At 43.0% G+C, this 24406-nt stretch overlaps 1 protein-coding gene across 1 annotated transcript in view; it reads left to right on the forward strand.

Annotated features, from left to right (window-relative positions):
- The window catches only part of LOC144791673 (maestro heat-like repeat-containing protein family member 2A), a 77369-nt gene that overhangs the window by 45737 nt on the left and 7226 nt on the right, over positions 1-24406 (forward strand). Inside the window, exons 7-8 of the mRNA XM_078666414.1 lie at positions 5658-5777; positions 6719-6817. Of these exons, the coding sequence (XP_078522540.1) occupies positions 5658-5777; positions 6719-6817 (219 nt within the window). The remainder of the gene's footprint in view (positions 1-5657; positions 5778-6718; positions 6818-24406) is intronic.

Raw genomic sequence — 24406 nt, forward strand, 5'->3', positions numbered from 1 at the left:
AGTCATTCATTCGGGTTCTCAAATTAAATAGAATCCTGCCGTTAAATGTACCTTCTAACGGAAAAGCCAATACTCCGTCATCTTTCGTGTATTCCGCCCAGTTTTCCAACCATACACACGAGTGGTACCCTTTATCAAACATCATAAAAGATGCGGGAGTATTTGGTGGCGGAATGACAACACCTTCTCGAGTCCTAATTGGTTTGTCCTTTTTGAAATAATTTTTCACCTTATTTACAAGGGATATTTTTCTCTTATTTCCGTACATAATGTCGGTGTTATGTCCTTTCCACTGATCGTTCTCAAACCCTAAATGCCTTGGATCTGGTCTAGTATGCGGTCTGTACGTATGCCACATATAATTTCCTTCGAGCAACTCTTTGTTTACAAAATCACTTCCAATCTAAACGTTTCTCTTATAGTCCGTGCGACCAATGAAATGCACAAATTCAAATATTCTCGACCAATGGATGCGCGGCCTTTTCGCGAGACAGTTCTCACGCTTCGGCACTCACCCCTCCTTTACAATTTCAGCTCCGCTACACACCCGCTGCGTCTACCAATCCCAGCGCGGCACGGAGTGACGTCAGAGCAGCTTCGCAACTGACCCCCTCCTTCACAAGGTAACGGCAACTAAATTTCTCTCTAAAAGTGCTTGTGCTTTGTTATTTAACAACGAATACACATTCGCCACTGTACTCAAGTGTCTAGACAGAATAGTTTTTGTTTCACTGCAAGTAAACTACTTCCATTTACTTTTCACACGCTACGGATAGATCTCTTCCGCCTATCCTTCACTCTAGCATTAGGGAACCTGTTACTTCCTCAGACTCATCCGCTTTCTGGGATATTTGCTAAGTCTAAAGTTTCACCCGCGAACCCCTTTGCTATCACACAAGCTCCGACGAACCTGCTACTCCTTCCAATGTGACCCTAAATAGGTTGTATCACGCTAGAAGTTTTGCCAGTGATCTCGTTGCTTAACAGTTATTCAAACATGCATTCGAAAAAAAAACCCTAGTTAGTGCTTCCAGTTCTACCTAACCTGCACCAACTTTCCTTAGAGTCAGTGACCTCACAACGAGTGGATTCTATTCACCACTCGCTATTCAATTCCCCGGGGATTCCCAACAAAACATTTAACAGTAACTTACAATTGTGTTAATACATATATCAGTACAATAATAAAAAAACAGTTTAAAACATTTCATAATTTTTCAAAGCAAAAACATTTCATGCGAGTGATCAGTTCACCTGAATGGCTTCACTTTTCATAGCAGCAAAAACACGAAAAAAAAAAAACTTTTTAGCAGCCTCCAACTTATCTAGCTTAACTAGTCCTACCTAACTTTAACTAGTCCCTAACCATTTCTTCTGCTACCAGAAAAAAACTGATAGAGATCGTGGGTCACCCGACCAATAATTTCACCATATATTTTTCGGCCCATAAGATTCAATTCATCATATACATTAATCGGATGACCTCACAATTCTACCATCAGTATCCCTGATTCCTTCCTACTGGTTCCAATGTACCCGACTTACCATCCACCGTTACGGGTACCTATGATCACGATAGATCAGGGAGCTAGCTGTGAAAGAAAAAGGCAGGCAAATTGCAAAATACCAAATTCATATACTTTACTTTGTATTCATTGAAATGACCACGGACAACTGGGAAGTTTTAAAAGTTTATATTAGATTTCAGACTCTGCAATCATACAGTTTATAGCAATAAGGCAATCTATAATCAGAATAACGAAGAGTACATAACCATAAAGGAAGAGTATACAGGCAACCATTTAAAATCTATAATGAGGAAACAAGAAATAACCGAAACATGAAATTCAAAGGGTGTATACTAAATGGTAGGAATTATTATGCACGTATCAGATTTTACCATTGGGACATATTTCATGAGTGAGACTCTAGGGTAACCTATATATCTATAGGAAGGGTAGAAAAGTGGAACACGTTATAGTTCTAACGTAATAACTTCAGTTCAGTATTTAGGAAAAATTGTACTACACATTTAATTCATAAACAGTATGGAAAGATTTGTACTCTAAAAGGTAAGGGAACATAGGAACATGCTATGGAAGATATATACTTTGATTCGTCATATAGTAGATTGCGAAAAGCATGGAAAATTTACGTATGCAAAGGTATGTCTTTATTGAAGCAAAGACAGAAAAATAGAAAGGTGCAGTTTCAGAGTTCTTAGCAATATATTTACCTAGAATGGTGTGAAAACCAACCCTGGCCACGGGTCAGTCAAGGACAGGAAAACCCTCAAGGAAGGATACCCCTCAATGGGACAGCAGGTGCAGAATGGACACCCCAGGACAGGACAGGATACCCCAATTAGGATCAGGACAGGACCACCAGGACACGACCAGCACCCGCAGTTCGGAAGCAACGCCTGCGCTCCACCCTCTCTGCAGATATCAGTCAGAACCCCGATTGGGTTAGCGAACCTCCCAGCAAAGTGCTCCGCCAGCACTTAAGGTTTAGTAAAACCTTTGAGTCTATGGTCAAATTCGGACAGAGTGCTCCGCAGCACCACTGTATCAAGTCACCTATTGAGAGCGATGGGTCAGTGACAGGTCAGCTATTCGGACAAGTCGGACAAATTCTATAGCAAACCTAGGCTAGTTATACTGTTTTCGGGTCAGTGTACCACCCACAAATGTTGCAAAGTGTCAGAATCCCCAATTTCGATTGGTCCCAAAGTAGGCTAGGTTAACACACCAATCAGAACAGACTATTGTAAGGCTCAATTTACATTTTTGGGTACCGCCTAGCAAGATTGGGGTTCCCATGAGAAGTCGCACTGAATACAATAGGAAGAAATACATTGTTAATAATGTAACAGATTTTCAGCTTCTCTGGCTGGGTGAAGGTGCATCTTCCCAGGCACGTCTTGGCAGCGACTTTCTCTTGGCGCTGTGTCAATGCCACCTCGCTACTTCTGGTCCTGCGCAGTACTGCACTCCAAAATGGACTCCCAAGCACCCCATCACCCCTCCATACAGAGGATACATGGAAAGTAAGCGAAAACAAATTAAAACATAGAAATAAATGAATAAACTACATAACATGATTGTGTACTTATGATTTATCACTATAAAAATATACTATGCGATTATATTTTAGTGCAATACACAATAACACGAGAGCATCTGCACAAGCTTCACCACGTTAATACGATGATCAGCCATCCTAACTGTATTACGCATGCGCACCCTTTCCCTCCAAGACTCCAACTACGTCATGTCACGTGAGTATGACTAACGCATGCGCAGAAGCAAATTTCAAAGCAGCGGCCATTTTAATAACGAGAGTTATTCGTTTTAGTAAAACACATAGGCAAGCGTCTCTAAGATGCACGCATACCCCAAAATAAATGAAATTAGTAGAACAAACAATTTTGGGTTACCTGGTTATAACGGATTCGAGGTTCATGAATCGAGCAAGTCGCGTAATATGCAAATTCTTGCTCTATCAGTGTCAATGGTGATATGGTATATCAGGTCCCATGTATGAAGAAAATGTCAATCCAGCCATAGCAAGAGAGTATCTGATTTCACAGGGGACTGAATTACACCTTCCACTAGAGGATTTCATCTTTCAAACCTTTGTTGTTGGTGGAGAGGCATAAAATCCACCCTTGCTCCATTCTGAAAAGGTTTAAAGGGCTCCATGAATTAATAGCTTCCAAAATTATATGCCGGAGGTCATCTGGAGAGTAGTTGGAGTTGGAAAAGTGATGGCACATTTTTGTAGTGCTGTGTCTGCAGCATATGTTGCTCCAGTGCTCCATTATTCTTGGTTCAATAGCGCTCGTGGTCATTCCCGCGTAATGAAGGCCACAAAGGCAGGTGATCAGGTAAACACAGTTTTTTGTACTGTAGTTACTGTGACTTTTCTGTTTCCAGGCGATTTGGGGACCCAACCTGACCTTTTAGGAATGTTTAGTCAGTGGGCATACCCCGTAGGACCCACAGGGATAGTGCCCAGTGACAGGTGGTAAGGCCCACAAGGTGTTCTGCATGTGGGACTGTTGAATATGAGGTCTGGTGTTTACCAGGAGGTCCTTCAGTTTCTGGGTACACTTTAAAGCGAATCATGGCTCAGGAATCTCAAGGGGCCCAGTGCGTCATCACTCCTTACCACGGTCGCATGCACCCCACCCAAGGACAATCACTACAATTACCTGCACCTTAAAAGATGGGTCTTCTCCCCTGCTCAGTCTCAATCCAGATGAAAAGAGGATGGTAGGTCTCCTGCGCTCTCTGCACAGAAACCACATGAGTATGATTGCATCTCTTGAAAACTCTCTGTTTTTCTTTTTTTTCTCACCCCAAGGCAATTTGGGTCCCCTTGACTTGCTGTTTCTTTATGTTGACTATCATTGTTCTTTCCACAGTTAGCAGCTGAGTGCTACACTCTGCTTTTGACCTATGGGTCACTGATCCAAAGGGTAAGACCCTTCACTCACTCCTGAGGACAACTTGTGATACACTGTGTAACATCAACACAGATTGGTTTCATGTTGTCTGTTACCTGTATGTCCACTTGCCTGTTCTGTTATATTGCATGTACTAGTGTGTTTTTTACTTCCTTCACATTGTGGCGACTGATCAGCCATAACAATAGCATGCACATACAGTGTCCCGGAAAAGCGATCCTGGAGACACATTGGCCCATACATGCAAAACATTTGTTTACTGTGTACTTTCTTCATTTTCTCATTTTTTTTCTAAGTTGGCCGATCAATTTTAAACCTTTTGAACAAAGGTATTTTCTTTTAGGGGATTACCTACACTTTATATCACATCTTAGATGTGGGGTAGGGTTAGCTCTCCCTTTTTAGGTCCTGAAGAAGTGGTACAGATACTTTTTGGGCCAACAGGCAAGAAACACGTTGACCTGACCACATTCACAGATTTAGGCTACTTGGATACATTACCTCCCTGTAGTCGCCCGTACCAAATTATGTTTTTTTTAAACCTGCCAAGGAAACCATCAGTTTAAAGTCCAGTTGAATACCTCTTTTTAGTCTCTCTTCATTTCACTATACAATTCACTCAACCTCACACATTCAAAACGCCCTCACACTGGCACTTTCATCAGGTGGCAAAAATAAAAATATCTCTGCTAAAGCAACCCTTCCTGGGGCCCATAGGGCATTGCATTGCTAGCCCTATGAAGAACACCCTTGATGATGAGACATTACATGCTCATGGATTTGTGAAGGCACCAAGAAAAAATCCTTAGGATTCCCCTTTCTTTGTCCGCTTTTCTTTCTACTTTGCTTTCTGAAAGGAGCAGTATTTCCACTGGTTTCTACATTAGCACTTTCAGAGCCTAGGTACTGAACCTTCATTGGCTCACATTACCCCTCACTTCCTTGTTTTGAGTCATATTCAGGGCCATATACAAATCTCTACAATGTCCAGAAAATATAACTATACTATACATAAGATAACAAATATTTCACTCAACTTATTAAGTGCTATTTGAAAGTGGGAGACAAATATGTGTGGAGAGTGAATCAAAGATGAATACTCCAATATAAGTAAGACTTTCATAGAGTGAGCAGGAGATGCTGTTTATTCTTAACTCAGACTGTCTTTAATTCACTCCCATATTAGGGTTTTATTTTCCAGTGCCTTGGTAAGTGCATGGCCAGCTGTGATGATACTGCACTGATCTTACCCTTCCTTCGAAGCATGTTCGAATCTACTAGGTTCATCGCTACGCCTCACCATGCAGTAAGTATCAAGTGCATTTCTTACAATTATCATAGATTTATTTCCCTAGGGTATTTCACCCTGTACGACCACAACAAAAACAAGTTGAGAAGGTAGTCATATGGGGCTGTTGAGCATCTGAATGTACATTGTGTAGGTTTGTAACTTCATTCATAGAGCTTGGTGGTAAATTATTGATGACCGGTGAAACATTCCTCACTCAGTACTTCCACTCACCCAAAAGTGTGATTTTGTACTCCGTGCATAGCCAAATTATTTTAGAGGGAAACCCCTCTACAGAGTAGATGAGGACTAAGTTAGCAGAAACTAAGTTTAGAGCTCCTTTTTACATGTGACTAATAATGCATTTCATCAGGGATAGTTAGGAGCCTCTTTAGGTGATCTCTCTTGATAGAAGCCAGTGTTTGAACAAGATAAATCAAGTTTATTCAATGTAGCAGATAAAGCGGTGAAAGACATAAAGCTATGTGAAGGCTTTGAAATGACTCTCTCAGAAAGGCCTTCAAAATAGACAACTGTAGACATGAGGAAGAAAGGATAAGCACCCCTTCAAAAGAAATCACACTCCTTTGTTGTAAAGAAGGCTTGTGTATTGAACTGTCCTTGCAGTTCCTTTATGTGAAATACCAGAGAGAACAAAGTGACAGAAAACAAATAGTGAGGAAACTCTCATCTTATTGTCCAAAGATGCTTTTTAAGTAGCATGGTAAAGGCCCTCCAGCATAGCTGAGTAAAGGTATCCTTAAATCATGCTTTCAGGCCACTGAATATATTTGCTTTACTAGTTGACAATCATTCACCAATACCAGCTGTAAACACTGAATGTGAAATCAAGAACCAGCTTTATCCTTTCTTTCTAATATGAAATCTCTTGTACTAAATGTCTGTGGTTAATGTCTATTGTCTCCCTGAGGCTGTGAGTTGTCTTTCCCTATTTGCAGGGCATAGTAATTGGTTTCCAAACATGTGCCAAGGTTCATCCTTTTGCATGCCGGCAGGTACTTGAAGCGTACAAGGGTTGTCTTTCTGATATTGAGCTGGTAAGAACCATGCATTTCTTTCTGTCTCATATTTCAAACTTTCCTCAGCAGCGGCGGTTCACATTTATTAAATGTATTTTACAATTAGATAAAAGTTTACGAGAAAGAAAAGCTAAAATATGTCTAAAGACGTAGGCAGTCTACAATTCCAAAAACAAAAATGTATCAAATAAATGGCCAGTGCAGCTTCCATTCCTAATGTGTATATAACATTTGTTGAAGAAATGTAGAAATTTGTTTTAGTAAATTTATTTTGAAGGGGCTTATGATACCAAATGCAACAATCTCTTAAATTTACCATAAAAACAAGTCATTCAACCTTTACTTTCTCCTTTGATTTACTCATGACTTCAGAAGTAATAGAGCACCAACGGAAATGCCACCCTCCAAGACAACTTACATTTAGGAATGTGGGTGTTCAATACAAGACCGGGTCTAAGACCAGGCCCTGGACTCAAGGGGGTAGTGGTACTCGATATCAAACAACAGGCCTGGGTAAAGGCTGGGCTCTGTATCTACAGAATACAGTTACATTGAGGAAAGGTATGCGGTTGAGTCCATATTCTATAGCACACAGCTTATTGTGTTCTAAACTCCTACTGAAACGGTGACTGGCCCGGGCCAGAAGGCAACCGGCACCAGCACTGGTGTGTTGTGTTACAGGGCTACCTCTCCTGTCTGAGGATGGGCCTTCATGAGGCCAACGTGAACAACCCACCCTGACACATGGGTAAGGCAGTGTGATTGCGTTGTAGGGGCAGAGAACCACACATATCCCCTATGCTTAGGACAAGGCCAGGGAGGATCATTGTATTTGGGGGCTGGGTGACACTGAGGCCAGGGTTGATTTAGGCAGCCGGGTAAGGCAATATTCACTGGATCATTGGTTTTGCAGGGCATTTTCTTCGTGGCCTTCCTGCCGCCTTTGAGGTTGTGTGTGTGTGTGTGTGTGTGAATAAGAGTTAGGGTAAGGGTGATGGTACACATTAAAGTTAGGTGTGGAGTTAATGTAAGCATAAAGGATAGAGATTGACTTCAGGTTGCATATATTGTGCCAGTTACGGAACAGTTCTTGTTTAATGTTAGTCTTAGGGATAACTGTATGGCTAGAGATGAAGTATGGGCATGATACAGGGTTAGGGTAAAGAATATTGTTAAGCATACTTTGCTGGAATGAACTAGGTTCAGGTCTATGAAAAGTAGTGGGTATATTATCCTCCTAGTGTTCGGGGGTTTGGGTTTCGGTTATAGTACATATTAGTAATGGGCAAGTGATAGTGATAGCATTATGGTTAGGCATAGGATTTTGGATTTGTGTACCTTACAACAAGAATAAAATCCTATAAAATAATTTTCAGATACTTATACAGCATTAACATTTGAAATATCAGTTTCTCACTTTTCTTTTTGTATTTTTTTCCTCAATATTTAATTTCTAAATTTTAACCTAAATACCACTGGCAGGGGACAAGTGTCTTTTGAGCAGACAGGTGCATGAGGTAGTGCTGCCTAAAAGTTCTTTGACACCATAATTCAACTTTGAGTGAATAATTTATGTTGCCTGCGCCACCACAATTGTCTAGCACAGAAAAAGAATTGTGTTTAAACTTTATCATAACCAACAGCCATTGCACATCCCTCACTTATTTCACAGTACATTGCGTACCAGGGCAAGTGGAAGCTGCAATCCAATAAAAGCGCCAATAGCTATGACAAAAAATGTGTTTGTTAAGGCATGAAACCTATGAGCTGCACCCTTTAAATGAAATAAAAATAAGCTGTATAAGTTTATAAATGATATTAAGTGTGATGGATCGATATCTGAAATGTAGGTTTTCGTTTGAAGTTTAGCAGTGCCCAGAAGCTGCATGAAGTGGTCACTAAATGGATGAAATTACTTTTTTTGACAGGTTAAAGCTCCGCTTTCTGGCAAAGCTCTTAACTTACAAAAGTGGTTACTTCATAGGTCTTTGCTCTAGACAGCGCGTGTGTGCTGCTCTAACCAGCCTGCCCATCGGCTTCCCTTTAGCTGCCCCAATCGTCACTCCATTCGTCCATGGCATGAATACATCATGCCCCTTCCTGTATTGAACCCCCCCTGAAAGCACCAGCCAATTACGTATGTGTTAACACAGTGGCCATTTTAGGTACTCAATTTGGGAATACTTTTTCCATTGGTTAGAACTACTGTGCACAGTGGTTACAGGCGCACTCTCTCGTTGATCTTGGAAATGCTTTTTTTGTTAATTGTTATCTTGTGCTTTTATCGCAACACATTATTGGCTCAGGTTTGTTTTCCGTTTGTGGCGTTTCCATTGTTCAGCAGGTGCCCCTTTATGGCCGCTGCTTCATTGATCTAAGGGGTATCGCAAAGATATTTGAATTTTAACAGCACAATGCCTGTCATGTAAAAAGCTGTTTTTCTGTAGTGAAAGCATAATTCTGACAATGCCCAATGCTGTGTTGGCTAAAATACCGCTTCTAAATTGTGAAAATCAAATAAGAGAGCTCAGTCAGATCACATTGGAATCAAGCCTGCCTATAGAACCTGGCAGTAAGATCATAGATGGGACCAAGCAAGATGTGAAAACATGGGGTACACGCTGCATAGGGCTGCAGTCTTCTCTGCAGGTTTCGTTCCCACCCAGCAGAAACATTCAGTTTACTCGTATACTTTCTTTCTGCTCTCCTCCTTCTGACTCTACGCACATGTTCATGTTCAACAGCCTGAACACCGTAATAATAATAATAATGATGTATGTTTTCATTTATAGCTCATGTAACTGCATTTTTGTAGTTTCATAGCATTGCCGCACGTCTTACAGATAATGTTTTTAACAACCCAGGCACAAATAGATATCACATAGGCCGAGGGCTTTAAGTGGGCTGGGTCTTGCTGGTGCACCAGCAGTTCTAAAAAGCAAGTGCTGGGACGGGTCCTTAACGGGGTCTCCATTTTTGCCCGCACCCTCCAGGCAGAAACCTCCGTTTTGCCTGATTCCTCTTTTTTGCTGGAATGTCTGCTCTGATCCCGCTGCTTAAGGGAAGTTCCTTGCTACAGGGAAGCATGGGTCTTTTACCATTGCAACATACTCTGCAGAACAGCAATAAAATGCAGAGTACATTATTACAGTGTTCACTACAAATGACATTAACTGTCATTGTCCTCTACTAGGGAAGGTTTCTGCCCTTCATGTGCTTGTATACTTCTGCTCTTAAGGCAACGATTATGCTTGCATGCTGTTGTTGCACAAAAGGACATATGACTAGCCAGGCCACACCAAGGTCACGTTATGCTTTTTTCTTTCTTTTTTTTCTGGCAGTTTATATAGTGTAAACTTGGCCCTAGGGCACTAAAGGGCTTTACATGTAAACCATATATTTTTACATGACAACTGTTCTGCAGGAAGAAATGCTTTGAGTGTGTAATCGAGGTATTGAAGCATATATTTTGTTAAACACCAAGTTCGTTAAAAATAAGTTGTGCAGGAAAAAAAGTTTTGAGAGAAAGGCAAGGGCTTTACTTGGATATCCTGCGTTAAACTCAGGAAAAACAGAAGATGGCATATTTAAACTAACCTTTTCAAATCCTCCCTTTGATAACCAGCCCCATTGAGAGAGAAAAGACTTAAAAGGAAACAAATTATTTGAAAAGGGCATGGAAATGTTCACCCTCAGATATAGCCAATGGAAATACACACCATTGACAAAGCTGACAACCTGGGCTTGTTGTATCAGCCATGTAACTTGCTGTATTATATATCTGGGTGCAATGACAGCAGCTCCAAAATACTAGTGGGGAGGCACACTATACAGGAGCACATATTTTTAGCTTACATGTTTTAAGCCACATCCGTAATCTTCTTGCCACGCCCCTTTGAGGGACCCATCAGTTTTTTCATACCATTTGAAGCCCTGCATAGGCCTTTCATCGTAGGCCAGGGTTTATTTAATGAAGCATGCTACAAACAGTAACTTGCTACAATTAATTTTTTTTCTTTCTGAGCATGATGAGCTGCCAACTGTGGTAGATTTCTATGTTTATGGTAATTCAGCATTAGTGGTATCATGTTGGAAATTTGTATAACACGCCCTGGCAGCCGGTGCTGCCGCAAATTGCTGGAATCTTTTTTTCAATTCTTTTGAGGCTAGTCTTGTTCATTATTCTATGATTCTAACTCCTGTGGCCTTGCACCCCTCACACTGCAGTGGAATTGAAAGTGTGAGCATTTAATTGTCCCTTTCCACCGCCCACCTGGGCTCTGCAGGTAGGGCCTTTTCCCACAAAGTGTGGCCCGCACTGAAGTGGCCATCCACTCCGTGCACTGCCTGGTCAATAAAACATGAACATTGCCTATTTTTCTCAGAAAGTAAATGTAGGTCAAACGGTTAGTATGTGTATGGAAATGAGTGGCAAACTGTAAGGTACTACACAATAAACATTTTGGTAACTGTCAAAGTCATTTTACACTCATTATCTGATCCAATGAAACCTTTTACATATGTTTCTGTTATTATATTGATTATACCGTAATTGCATGTACATGTGATTTTTCTAGGATTACCTTTGTGGGCATTCTTCCAAGGGCAGGATGACATATTGAACATTTAGTGACACCCATATTTTCTGCATCTACAAATCTGTCAACTGCCCCCACACCGTGGTCAAAACACGCACAGCCATTTTGTTTGTCGGGAATGCTGCTACCACCAATTCATAAACTACAATGTCTGCTTGCTCATTCAATCTTGCTCTCTGTCTTAGGGATAACTGTATGGCTAGAGATGAAGTATGGGCATGATACAGGGTTAGGGTAAAGAATATTGTTAAGCATACTTTGCTGGAATGAACTAGGTTCAGGTCTATGAAAAGTAGTGGGTATATTATCCTCCTAGTGTTCGGGGGTTTGGGTTTCGGTTATAGTACATATTAGTAATGGGCAAGTGATAGTGATAGCATTATGGTTAGGCATAGGATTTTGGATTTGTGTACCTTACAACAAGAATAAAATCCTATAAAATAATTTTCAGATACTTATACAGCATTAACATTTGAAATATCAGTTTCTCACTTTTCTTTTTGTATTTTTTTCCTCAATATTTAATTTCTAAATTTTAACCTAAATACCACTGGCAGGGGACAAGTGTCTTTTGAGCAGACAGGTGCATGAGGTAGTGCTGCCTAAAAGTTCTTTGACACCATAATTCAACTTTGAGTGAATAATTTATGTTGCCTGCGCCACCACAATTGTCTAGCACAGAAAAAGAATTGTGTTTAAACTTTATCATAACCAACAGCCATTGCACATCCCTCACTTATTTCACAGTACATTGCGTACCAGGGCAAGTGGAAGCTGCAATCCAATAAAAGCGCCAATAGCTATGACAAAAAATGTGTTTGTTAAGGCATGAAACCTATGAGCTGCACCCTTTAAATGAAATAAAAATAAGCTGTATAAGTTTATAAATGATATTAAGTGTGATGGATCGATATCTGAAATGTAGGTTTTCGTTTGAAGTTTAGCAGTGCCCAGAAGCTGCATGAAGTGGTCACTAAATGGATGAAATTACTTTTTTTGACAGGTTAAAGCTCCGCTTTCTGGCAAAGCTCTTAACTTACAAAAGTGGTTACTTCATAGGTCTTTGCTCTAGACAGCGCGTGTGTGCTGCTCTAACCAGCCTGCCCATCGGCTTCCCTTTAGCTGCCCCAATCGTCACTCCATTCGTCCATGGCATGAATACATCATGCCCCTTCCTGTATTGAACCCCCCCTGAAAGCACCAGCCAATTACTTATGTGTTAACACAGTGGCCATTTTAGGTACTCAATTTGGGAATACTTTTTCCATTGGTTAGAACTACTGTGCACAGTGGTTACAGGCGCACTCTCTCGTTGATCTTGGAAATGCTTGTTTTGTTAATTGTTATCTTGTGCTTTTATCGCAACACATTATTGGCTCAGGTTTGTTTTCCGTTTGTGGCGTTTCCATTGTTCAGCAGGTGCCCCTTTATGGCCGCTGCTTCATTGATCTAAGGGGTATCGCAAAGATATTTGAATTTTAACAGCACAATGCCTGTCATGTAAAAAGCTGTTTTTCTGTAGTGAAAGCATAATTCTGACAATGCCCAATGCTGTGTTGGCTAAAACACCGCTTCTAAATTGTGAAAATCAAATAAGAGCGCTCAGTCAGATCACATTGGAATCAAGCCTGCCTATAGAACCTGGCAGTAAGATCATAGATGGGACCAAGCAAGATGTGAAAACATGGGGTACACGCTGCATAGGGCTGCAGTCTTCTCTGCAGGTTTCGTTCCCACCCAGCAGAAACATTCAGTTTACTCGTATACTTTCTTTCTGCTCTCCTCCTTCTGACTCTACGCACATGTTCATGTTCAACAGCCTGAACACCGTAATAATAATAATAATGATGTATGTTTTCATTTATAGCTCATGTAACTGCATTTTTGTAGTTTCATAGCATTGCCGCACGTCTTACAGATAATGTTTTTAACAACCCAGGCACAAATAGATATCACATAGGCCGAGGGCTTTAAGTGGGCTGGGTCTTGCTGGTGCACCAGCAGTTCTAAAAAGCAAGTGCTGGGACGGGTCCTTAACGGGGTCTCCATTTTTGCCCGCACCCTCCAGGCAGAAACCTCCGTTTTGCCTGATTCCTCTTTTTTGCTGGAATGTCTGCTCTGATCCCGCTGCTTAAGGGAAGTTCCTTGCTACAGGGAAGCATGGGTCTTTTACCATTGCAACATACTCTGCAGAACAGCAATAAAATGCAGAGTACATTATTACAGTGTTCACTACAAATGACATTAACTGTCATTGTCCTCTACTAGGGAAGGTTTCTGCCCTTCATGTGCTTGTATACTTCTGCTCTTAAGGCAACGATTATGCTTGCATGCTGTTGTTGCACAAAAGGACATATGACTAGCCAGGCCACACCAAGGTCACATTATGCTTTTTTCTTTCTTTTTTTTCTGGCAGTTTATATAGTGTAAACTTGGCCCTAGGGCACTAAAGGGCTTTACATGTAAACCATATATTTTTACATGACAACTGTTCTGCAGGAAGAAATGCTTTGAGTGTGTAATCGAGGTATTGAAGCATATATTTTGTTAAACACCAAGTTCGTTAAAAATAAGTTGTGCAGGAAAAAAAGTTTTGAGAGAAAGGCAAGGGCTTTACTTGGATATCCTGCGTTAAACTCAGGAAAAACAGAAGATGGCATATTTAAACTAACCTTTTCAAATCCTCCCTTTGATAACCAGCCCCATTGAGAGGGAAAAGACTTAAAAGGAAACAAATTATTTGAAAAGGGCATGGAAATGTTCACCCTCAGATATAGCCAATGGAAATACACACCATTGACAAAGCTGACAACCTGGGCTTGTTGTATCAGCCATGTAACTTGCTGTATTATATATCTGGGTGCAATGACAGCAGCTCCAAAATACTAGTGGGGAGGCACACTTTACAGGAGCACATATTTTTAGCTTACATGTTTTAAGCCACATCCGTAATCTTCTTGCCACGCCCCTTTGAGGGACCCATCAGTTTTTTCATACCATTTGAAGCCCTGCATAGGCCTTTCATCGTAGGCCAGGGTTTATTTAATGAAGCATGCTACAAACAGTAACTTGCTACAATTCATTTTTTTTCTTTCTGAGCATGATGAGCTGCCAACTGTGGTAGATTTCTATGTTTATGGTAATTCAGCATTAGTGGTATCATGTTGGAAATTTGTATAACACGCCCTGGCAGCCGGTGCTGCCGCAAATTGCTGGAATCTTTTTTTCAATTCTTTTGAGGCTAGTCTTGTTCATTATTCTATGATTCTAACTCCTGTGGCCTTGCACCCCTCACACTGCAGTGGAATTGAAAGTGTGAGCATTTAATTGTCCCTTTCCACCGCCCACCTGGGCTCTGCAGGTAGGGCCTTTTCCCACAAAGTGTGGCCCGCACTGAAGTGGTCATCCACTCCGTGCACTGCCTGGTCAATAAAACATGAACATTGCCTATTTTTCTCAGAAAGTAAATGTAGGTCAAACGGTTAGTATGTGTATGGAAATGAGTGGCAAACTGTAAGGTACTACACAATAAACATTTTGGTAACTGTCAAAGTCATTTTACACTCATTATCTGATCCAATGAAACCTTTTACATATGTTTCTGTTATTATATTGATTATACCGTAATTGCATGTACATGTGATTTTTCTAGGATTACCTTTGTGGGCATTCTTTCAAGGGCAGGATGACATATTGAACATTTAGTGACACCCATATTTTCTGCATCTACAAATCTGTCAACTGCCCCCACACCGTGGTCAAAACACGCACAGCCATTTTGTTTGTCGGGAATGCTGCTACCACCAATTCATAAACTACAATGTCTGCTTGCTCATTCAATCTTGCTCTCTGTCTCACTCTGAGAACACGGAAGAGAGCACATATGCACTTGTACAGGCAAAGCATTGCAGCACTATTTGGTATCTCTCTGATGGTAAACCACGCAGCTGGATAAAGTCATGTTTTTTAGGCCTCACCTCTAGACGGAGCATATGGGCTGTCTCAAACCGAGACATGCTGAATCTACTGGATGGGCTTTAGCCTGCCCATGGGCTTCCCATTTGCTGCCACCATCATCACTCTTCAGTTATATCCACATATTCCAGAGCACACCATGCCACATATTTCCTCTACACAGCTTCACACCATGCCATACAATTCCACCACAAACAATTCCAATCTAACACATCACTCACTCCCTTGCACTATCATCAACCCTGTCATCACTTCCCTACACACCCACTGCCTCTCTCATCTCTCCCTCAGACTCCCAGTACCCCCTCTCATCTTACAATACCGCTGATCTCTCCCATCCCTCCCTCACGCTCCCTGTCTTCTCTCTATACTGCCTGCTCACATCAGCTACCTTCCTGTACCTCCTCACGCTCTTCACTGGTCCACCTCTCGCCTTCCCCCCTATTATTGGTGCCCCTTCCACTTGTACCTCTATCTCTCTCTCTCTCTTACTCTCTCTCACTGCTCTCTCTCGCTCTCTCATGTACTCTTCCCACCTCTCTCATACGGTTCACTTGAGTTCTCAAGCACAGTTTCCATACCATGCCTTTTCACAAATTTCTGTCCCTCAAACCCACACTCTCCTCTTATTCTTTAAGTGTTTTACTTTCCTGCATACATATGTGCCCCCACTTTATGCATCTATGGCCTCCTCTTCCCTTCTTTCTCACATACACTTTCTGCTCCTCTATCTCAAATTTCTGTCCCTCAAACCCACACTCTCCTCGTATTCTTCAGGTGTTTTCCGCATACACATGTGCTCCCTTTTATGCATCTGTGGCCTGCTCTCCCCTTCTTTCTCACATACTCTTTCTGCTCTTCTATCTCAAATTCAATCTCCATTTCCTGCACAAACTACCTATCCCTCTCTATCATCCATTTCTATCTATTTTGTGCAGCTCTTACCCCTATCTATTCACAATGCACCGCAATTCCACTACACAAACACACCACACACTTCCACCCCACACAATTTCAAAACTAACAACTTGAATACAACCGACATAATTCCACTGGACACCACATACATCCACTACACTCCAAACCAAAAAATATAAGTAAAAGACATTGTCATTTACGTCTATAGCTCTAACCCGTGCAAATTCGAGACCTATTGTACAATCATGCAAGCTAATATATGTGAAGGTCTCTGCTCATTAGCTGGGGGTATGACAATGGTGATTAAGATGATCAGTGGCTAACAAAAGCAAGACAATGAAAGGCTCAGATTTGATGAATAGTTGAGAGAAATGCAACAGCACCAAAAAAGAGGGATAAAAAGTGTCTTAGAATATGTCAGTCACAACAGCAGTCCCAGCTCTAGCTAGTTACTCTAACACTTTACACTGGTATTGCATGTATGTATGCATAGATATTTCTATAATCTGAACTTCAGAAATATTGGAGTGTTGATAGATGGGCCGCCCATCAAATAATGAACTCCATTTGGGCAGCGCAGTGGAAGCATGTACTCCACTGACCTGGTAGCCATACAGCTCACCGTATTGAGGGATTTCTGACAGCCTGAAAATCCCATGATAGGTTGTAGGACTTCAGTCAATAATATTAAAAAGTTGGGGAAAAGTCCAGCTGGCACAACTGCAGGGTCAGCTTTGACAGCGAAGTGAACAGATTGGTTGAGTTTCATTGCTGCAATTTCACCCGGGTTCAAGAGCAGTTATTGCGCAAGAGGAAATTCTTTTTGAGTTTTCCTGTAGCTGTATAGTAATTTCTTTATTTTTTGAAAATTCTTTTTATTCAGTTTTCAACACATTTAAGATCACACTACTGTATCACTGCATAGCACTCCATCCCATGCCCCCCTTGCACAACATCCCATTTAGATCTGGAATACCATGAAGTAGACGTCAGTTAAGTCAATGGAATGGCTGGAAAGGCTAAAATGGCTGGAATAGTGGGCAGAAGAAACTCCCCATACAGCCAAAACCCTGGTGCTTACCCGGTAAAGGGAGTCTGCTTAAGTTTCGTGGCTGGGTCCCCCCGGTCCCCAAAGATCCAGTCATTAAACGCCAGCAGCTGAGCTGAGCTGCCCAGTATTATAGTCTGATGTCTACTGCCCCTAGTCCGCCATCACAAAGGATTGAATGCACTCCTTATGAGAGATTCATGGCACCGGTCCTCCTTACTTGTAGCTATTGATGTTGAACTGTAGGGTTGTAAACCAATGGGTAAGGATTTTCTGGAGGTAGTGTGGCAAAACATACAACAGCTGTGGCAATGCCACCATTTTGAAGAGGGCTATACAACCTCATCATGGAAGGAAGCAACAGTGGTCTCAATCTTTAAAGAAAGGTGCAAAACGTGACCTGGCATGCCAAAGGCCCATTTAGTTGATAGATGCCACAGATAAGGTTTTGGGCAGAGTCCTCCTTGCATGCTTGAAAGTTTGAGCATCAGAAAATGGGATTCTGTCCAATACTCAATATGGTTTTAGGAGAGGGCGGGGTACAACTGAACAATATCTTAATTTATCTTTAATCATTAATAAGCACAGAAGGTCCTTGAAGAGTTCTATCCATCTGGCCTTCATGGACCTATCTGGTGCTTTTGACACTGTCAACCGAGATAAATTATGGGCTATGTTGGAAGGTATGGGTGTGGAAAAAGCGTTAGTAACCCTACTCCCCAGTCGTCACTCCGGTACCACAGTCATAGTAAGATATGAGGAGACTAGGACACGCCCCCTCCGGGTGGCCACGCCCACTTTTACTCAAAATCCTTTAAAAGCGCGCTCTGACCACTAGAGCTGCACTTTGCCCTAATCTCCTGAGGCGGAAAGCCGGGAGCGACGCTTGCTACTAAAAATTGTATTTTATTCTAAAATCTGTGTGAATTCTTGTATTTTAACGCACTCTGCCCCCCTCCCCCTGCACTTACCTGTGTCACTGGAAACAGCGGATCTGAACGCTGTCTGGCACAGGACTCACTCGCTCGCCGCCATCGCCGGCCACGAGGAGACTAGGACACGCCCCCTCCGGGTACCCGCGCCCACTTTTACTCAAAATCCTTTAAAAGCGCGCTCTGACCACTAGAGCTGCACTTTGCCCTAATCTCCTGAGGCGGAAAGCCGGGAGCGACGCTTGCTACTAAAAATTGTATTTTATTCTAAAATCTGTGTGAATTCTTGTATTTTAACGCACTCTGCCCCCCTCCCCCTGCACTTACCTGTGTCACTGGAAACAGCGGATCTGAACGCTGTCTGGCACAGGACTCACTCGCTCGCCGCCATCGCCGGCCACGAGGAGACTAGGACACGCCCCCTCCGGGTGGCCACGCCCACCTCAACCACTCTCCCTTTTGTGCGCATAAATAATGTGTCAGGTCAGGGAGCGCAGCGGACGGGCGCAGCGGGCGCGCCGTCAGCGCGCCAAAGGCGCGCCAAAGGCAAGCCCGTCTGGGCCCGTCCGGGCCCAGACGGACCTAGGCCTAGGGACTCTGCCAAACTGCACTCATGACCGTGTGGTGTACTCTGGAGAGGCGCTCCGCGCACTCCAACCTCAGAAAGACCTTGCTTGCTACCACACGCACATTGAGGGCACACCCTTCTCCAACTGTGCGCACTGCAATCCGACCCCCCGGAGCTCAACTAAATCCGAACTAAAACTTGGACTCCTTAATTGCCGCTCCCTTCCCAAACATGCCCTTGAAACCAACCTGCTAATACAAGATCTGGATCTTGACCTACTTTTTTTAACTGAGACATGGCTATCAGATAGCTCCGATTCAGACATCGTATCGGCCCTCCCCACTGGGTACCTCTGCCAAGCCTTACATAGACCAAAAGGGAGGGGAGGGGGGGTTGCCATAATCTTCAGGGACAAATATACCTGTAGAACTTCCAACGCCTATATTGAGGACTGCGAGAGTTGTCAGTTCTCCCTCCAAACCTCCCCAGCTCACTCTATGTCAGGGCTCTTAATTTATCGCCCCCCAGGTCCCCCCGGCAATTTCATCAACGCCGTCGTTGAGTCAGTGTCACAACTAGCATCTGCAACCTCCAACTTTCTCATGTTAGGTGACCTAAACCTCCATTTCATGGACCCTTCGGACCGGACAGCCTCCGACCTTCGGCTAGACCTGATGTCACTCGATATCCGATTGGTTAACAACGAGCCTACCCATGAGAAGGGACACCTACTGGATACCCTCTTTACAAACGTAGCAACTATCACCACTAAACCACCCATGCCCCTCCCATGGACGGACCATTTTCTGGTCCCTATCGCCTGGGAAATTCCCACCATGAACCTCCCTACCACTAAAATTCAGGTAACCGACCGACGGTGGCATAAACTTACACCGGGGGAATGGGCCACCGTCCTTGCAGAATCCACCCCCGAGCTCTCGACCGACCCTATTACAGCCGATAAGCAGCTGGAGGAGTGGATTACCGGCTCCCTAGACACACTTCTCCCTAAAACAGTGACCTTTAAACATCCCAAACGAATACCAGCGGCTCCATGGTACACCCCAGAACTTAAAGCTCTGTGCCAAGAGTGTAAGAGAACAGAACGCTCTTGGAGGAGAAATAAATCGAAGAGCGACAAAGATAGCTACTCGACCTCCCTTCTAACCTACAAAACCGCTATACGAAAAACCAAAAGCGCGTTTTTTAAGGAAAGAATAGAGAAAGCGGGATGCTCTAGTAAGGAATCTTATGTCATCCTTAAAGAGCTTTTAAAAACCCCAGAACAGGGACCAAGACAACCCACAGATCCCAAAGCTGATCAGGAAAAATGCCAACAATTGGCTAACTTCTTTCATAAAAAGGTCCAAACAATTCTTGACTCAATCCCCCTTACGAAGTCATGTGATGAAAACGATCCCCCATACCTCTCAACACCTACTTGTCTCTCCTCTTGGGGGCAAGTCACAACGGAGGAGGTAGGAAACACGTTGAATTCCATAAAGAGTGGATCTCCCAGGGACCCCGCCCCTTTCCGGATTCTTAAGGAAGTAGCTCCCACGATCACCCCCCCCTGACACACCTGATCAATGCCTCACTCCAACAGGGAGTTGTACCCCCGAGCTGGAAGAAGGCCGTCGTAAAAGCCTTACTCAAGAAACCCTCCCTCGACCCCGAAAACTTGGCCAACTACAGGCCTATTTCCCTACTCCCGGGAGTAAGTAAGATCGCTGAAAAGTTGGTCAACAGGAAACTCTCCCAGTTTTTGGAGAGTAACAACAAATTAAAGAGCTCACAGACGGGCTTTCGTCCAGGTCAGGGCACTGACATCGCCCTCCTGGCCGCGGTTGAGGAAGCCAGAACATTGCTTGACGACGGAGGATCAGTGGCAGTGATCCTCCTCGACCTCAGCGCGGCATTCGATACCGTCAACCACCAACTCCTCATCAAAAGACTCAAGAGAGTAGGGGTGGAAGGCTCTGCCCTTTCTTGGATCTCATCCTTCCTAGATCAACGGACCTATCAGATCTGGGAAAAGAACGCCCGCTCCTCCGAAATTCCCCTCCAATGTGGCATGCCTCAGGGCTCCTCCCTGAGCCCCACTCTATTTAATATCTATATGTCCACATTGGAGGAGGTTATCACCCCTTTCGGAGTGAGCGTCGTCAGCTACGCCGACGACACACAACTAGTGGTGTCTCTATCCCATCCCAGACAACAATCAGCAGACTTATTTAACTGCCTTTCACAGGTCCATCTCTGGATGAACAACTCAGCCCTAAAATTAAATGGGACAAAAACCGAAGTTTTACTCCTCGGTCCAAAAGGGCTCACACTCTCCCCGAACATCTGGCCAGCCTGTATGGGCCCCCCCCCTGACCCGAAAGTAGAGGTAAAAAGCCTAGGGGTATGGCTCGACTCGGACCTCTCATTCACTGTGCAGGCAAACAAAGTAGCCGGGACTTGCTTTGGGCTCCTGAAATCACTAAGGAAAGTCCTGCCCCTTTTGCCCTTTAACTCCCAAAAATTGCTTATTCAAGGCTTGATAATCTCAAGGCTTGACTATAGTAATGTGATCTACCTAGGTGCCCCTGAGGCGACCCTCACCAAGCTTCAAAGAATCCAGAATACTGCGGCCCGGATTATCACAAATACCCCTGCCAGAACCTCCGCCAAACCTGCCCTCAAACTCCTCCACTGGCTTCCCATAAGGGAGCGGGTCAAATTCAAGGCCTTGTGTCTAGCCCACAAACTACTTCAAAAGCAAGGTCCCCCCGCTCTCAGTAAACTTATCACACCCTATAGACCCACGAGATCTCTCCGGTCGGACACAGAAAACCTCATCACCACCCCCAGATTTAAGAAAACCCGCTCAGGCGGAAGACGCTTTTCAGTCCAAACCGCACGTCTTTGGAACTCGCTCCCCCGCGACCTGAGACTAGAAACACGGTATCTTCACTTCAGGAAGCGGCTTAAAACTCATCTTTTTCCCCAATGATTCACGCCCACTCTAAACATTGACCCCCTGCCCCCCCCTTTCCTTTTTTAACCGTCCTGAACTGGCCCAAACCAAAGAGATAGGGTGCCTAGCGCTGGGATACCTTATGGTGACTATGCACTCTACAAAAATAAATAATAATAATAATAATAATAATATGGCAGTAAAGGTGAAAAAACACATACTTAGATGCCTGTCAGGTTTTAGCACATTACACAGAAAAGGTCAGTAACTTCTCATACTTGGGCAATCTTTTTAGCAAACTGTTGAGATGGGAACCTCTTTTAACCATAAGAGCACAGCAGACAAGTAGGGTGATGGATGCACTATTCCGTTTTGCTCCTAAATTGGGGACAACTTTTTGTCTTTATTGCATTGTCCCTAGGGAGCTGGGGGTCTTGTCCTTTTTCCTGTTTGAAAATTAATAAAATATTTAAACCATACATTGGGGCACAAGCCTGTGAAGGAACTAATTACCCTTTATAGCCAAATGTCTCTCTATTGCCAGGTATGGTGCTGGGGTTGGGGCTACGCTTAAAACCAACAGTTTGTAGGAATCGAAAATAAATTCATGAAAAGATTACTGATGCTCACAAAAAGTGTTCCTACCTCTTTTGCCATACAGAACTTAACTAGAATTTATGGAAGACCTTATAGGCAGTGCCCCTTTTCTTCTATAGGCCAAGATAGGGACCTCTGACGATTTAATATTTTCATGTGATGTTATTAAAGATTCCCAAAAATCAGACAATGTTTTAAAGGTTCCATGGTTTTAATATTTAGAGAGCATTTACCATGAGATTGGTCTGGAATACATTTTTGAAAACCCTGAAGGAATTCCCCTAAATGTCAAAGGAGTTTTCAAGGAGGCATACTGTTCCAGGGGCAATAGGCTTATTAGTTACCAACATGACAATATTGGAGTCCCCTGTTTGCTTCCTGCCCCTGCACAATGTTATCTATTTATTTCTACTAAGTTCCAGTTCTGATTTTATCTAACCAGGTTCTATTTATGCACTGTGAACTTTGTTGCCGGCATTTCTCGCCAAGGAGGGTGGTCAAACAAGGTTATGCTCTGCCCATGTGATAATGTCTCAGTTTAAAGAACTATGGGCTTTGTATTATTTTGCACATTGTATAAATCAGAGAGAACTAGATTTCTGCTCCCATTACTAAGAAATACTCACTCTTGCTCGTATTGATGGTTTTAACTTCTTATCGTCTTTGGCTACGGCTGAAATCTGTATTGCAGTAGCTAATTACATAAGAGACTCCATTGCGATCAGATAGCCTTAGGGGTAAAATCTGTACAGAGATTTTACCTTTTTATGATGAATTGTGTATGTATTGTATTTTAATCATATTAATTTGTAAATCTTTTCATGGTTCTCTGAGCTGAAATAAAGTTATTCTTGACTTGACTGGCTCTATACTCCATCATGATCGGGGGGAGATCTATCTCACCATATTTCCCTTAATTGTGCGTGTCAACGGGGTCATATTCCTGTCCCAGCTTTCCTATGGGTCTCATGTGCTAGAAATTAGGTTTCTGGTTGGCAAAAGAATGCAGCCTGTCCAAGCAGAAGCGGTAATCCTAGTCAGGGTAAGCTAGATCCACACTAAAAGATAACCTGTGTTCACCCTCTGGTAGCTTGGCACAGAGCAGTGAGGCTTATATAAAGAGGCAAAGTGTAAAGTGTTTGTGCAACACACAGAAACAGAAAGAATACCCCACAAAAAGACTCCATACAGGTTTAGAAATACTAACACTATTATAAACATAACAAGACCAAAATGACAAAAATCCAATGTATAGAAGTTGAGATATTAAATGTTAAAGGAATACATGCAGTGAAGAGCTTAGAAGCAAGTAGCATTAAAAAAGTTACTTTACATCGTGCTGGACCGGGTCAAAGTCAACGTTCAGACTGACCGCGTGGAAGGGCAGGCCATCTACAGGACCCATGCAGGACCAAGTGATCAAAGTACCTTTCCTGGTCACAAACAGTGAGATGGGTCGATCTGTTCCACGTAGTGATGGCAATGTGTCAGTTCGGAAGATGGGTGCCTGAGTCGAGATGTGTTGAGTGATGTGCCTCACCAGATTCTGCCATACAGTTGAGGGGATGCCTCGATCTCACCAAGCTGCAGTGGCGGAGATGCGCTGTCCGATGCATTAATCTCTAGAGGCAAAGTGCTGGTTCAAATGTGATGTGGCAATTAAACTCCAGCAACAGTGTTGATCGCCGGTTCTATTACACACAGAGAGGAGATGCGCCAAATTCCATGTTGCAAGTATCTGGGCCACTTCCAGTAAGCTTCAAACAACGAAAGAGTGTAAATCAATAAATGTATAGAAGCACACAAGGAGAGAAGATGCATATGCAAGTCTTATTAGATTTGTATAGGAAGCCCTCACTCACCACCCTGGTTGGTGACATGCTTCATCATCGGGCCCACCGGGAGAAGCCGAATGCCTCCCCGGTGTGCTACAATGCCATGATTACTGCGGAGCTGGTTAGTTGTGAAGATTATGTAAATGTGAAAAGGGTTTAAAAATGTCCAGATTG

The sequence above is a fragment of the Lissotriton helveticus genome, chromosome 11 (genome assembly GCF_964261635.1).
Source record: "Lissotriton helveticus chromosome 11, aLisHel1.1, whole genome shotgun sequence".
NCBI classification, from domain to species: Eukaryota; Metazoa; Chordata; class Amphibia; order Caudata; family Salamandridae; genus Lissotriton; species Lissotriton helveticus.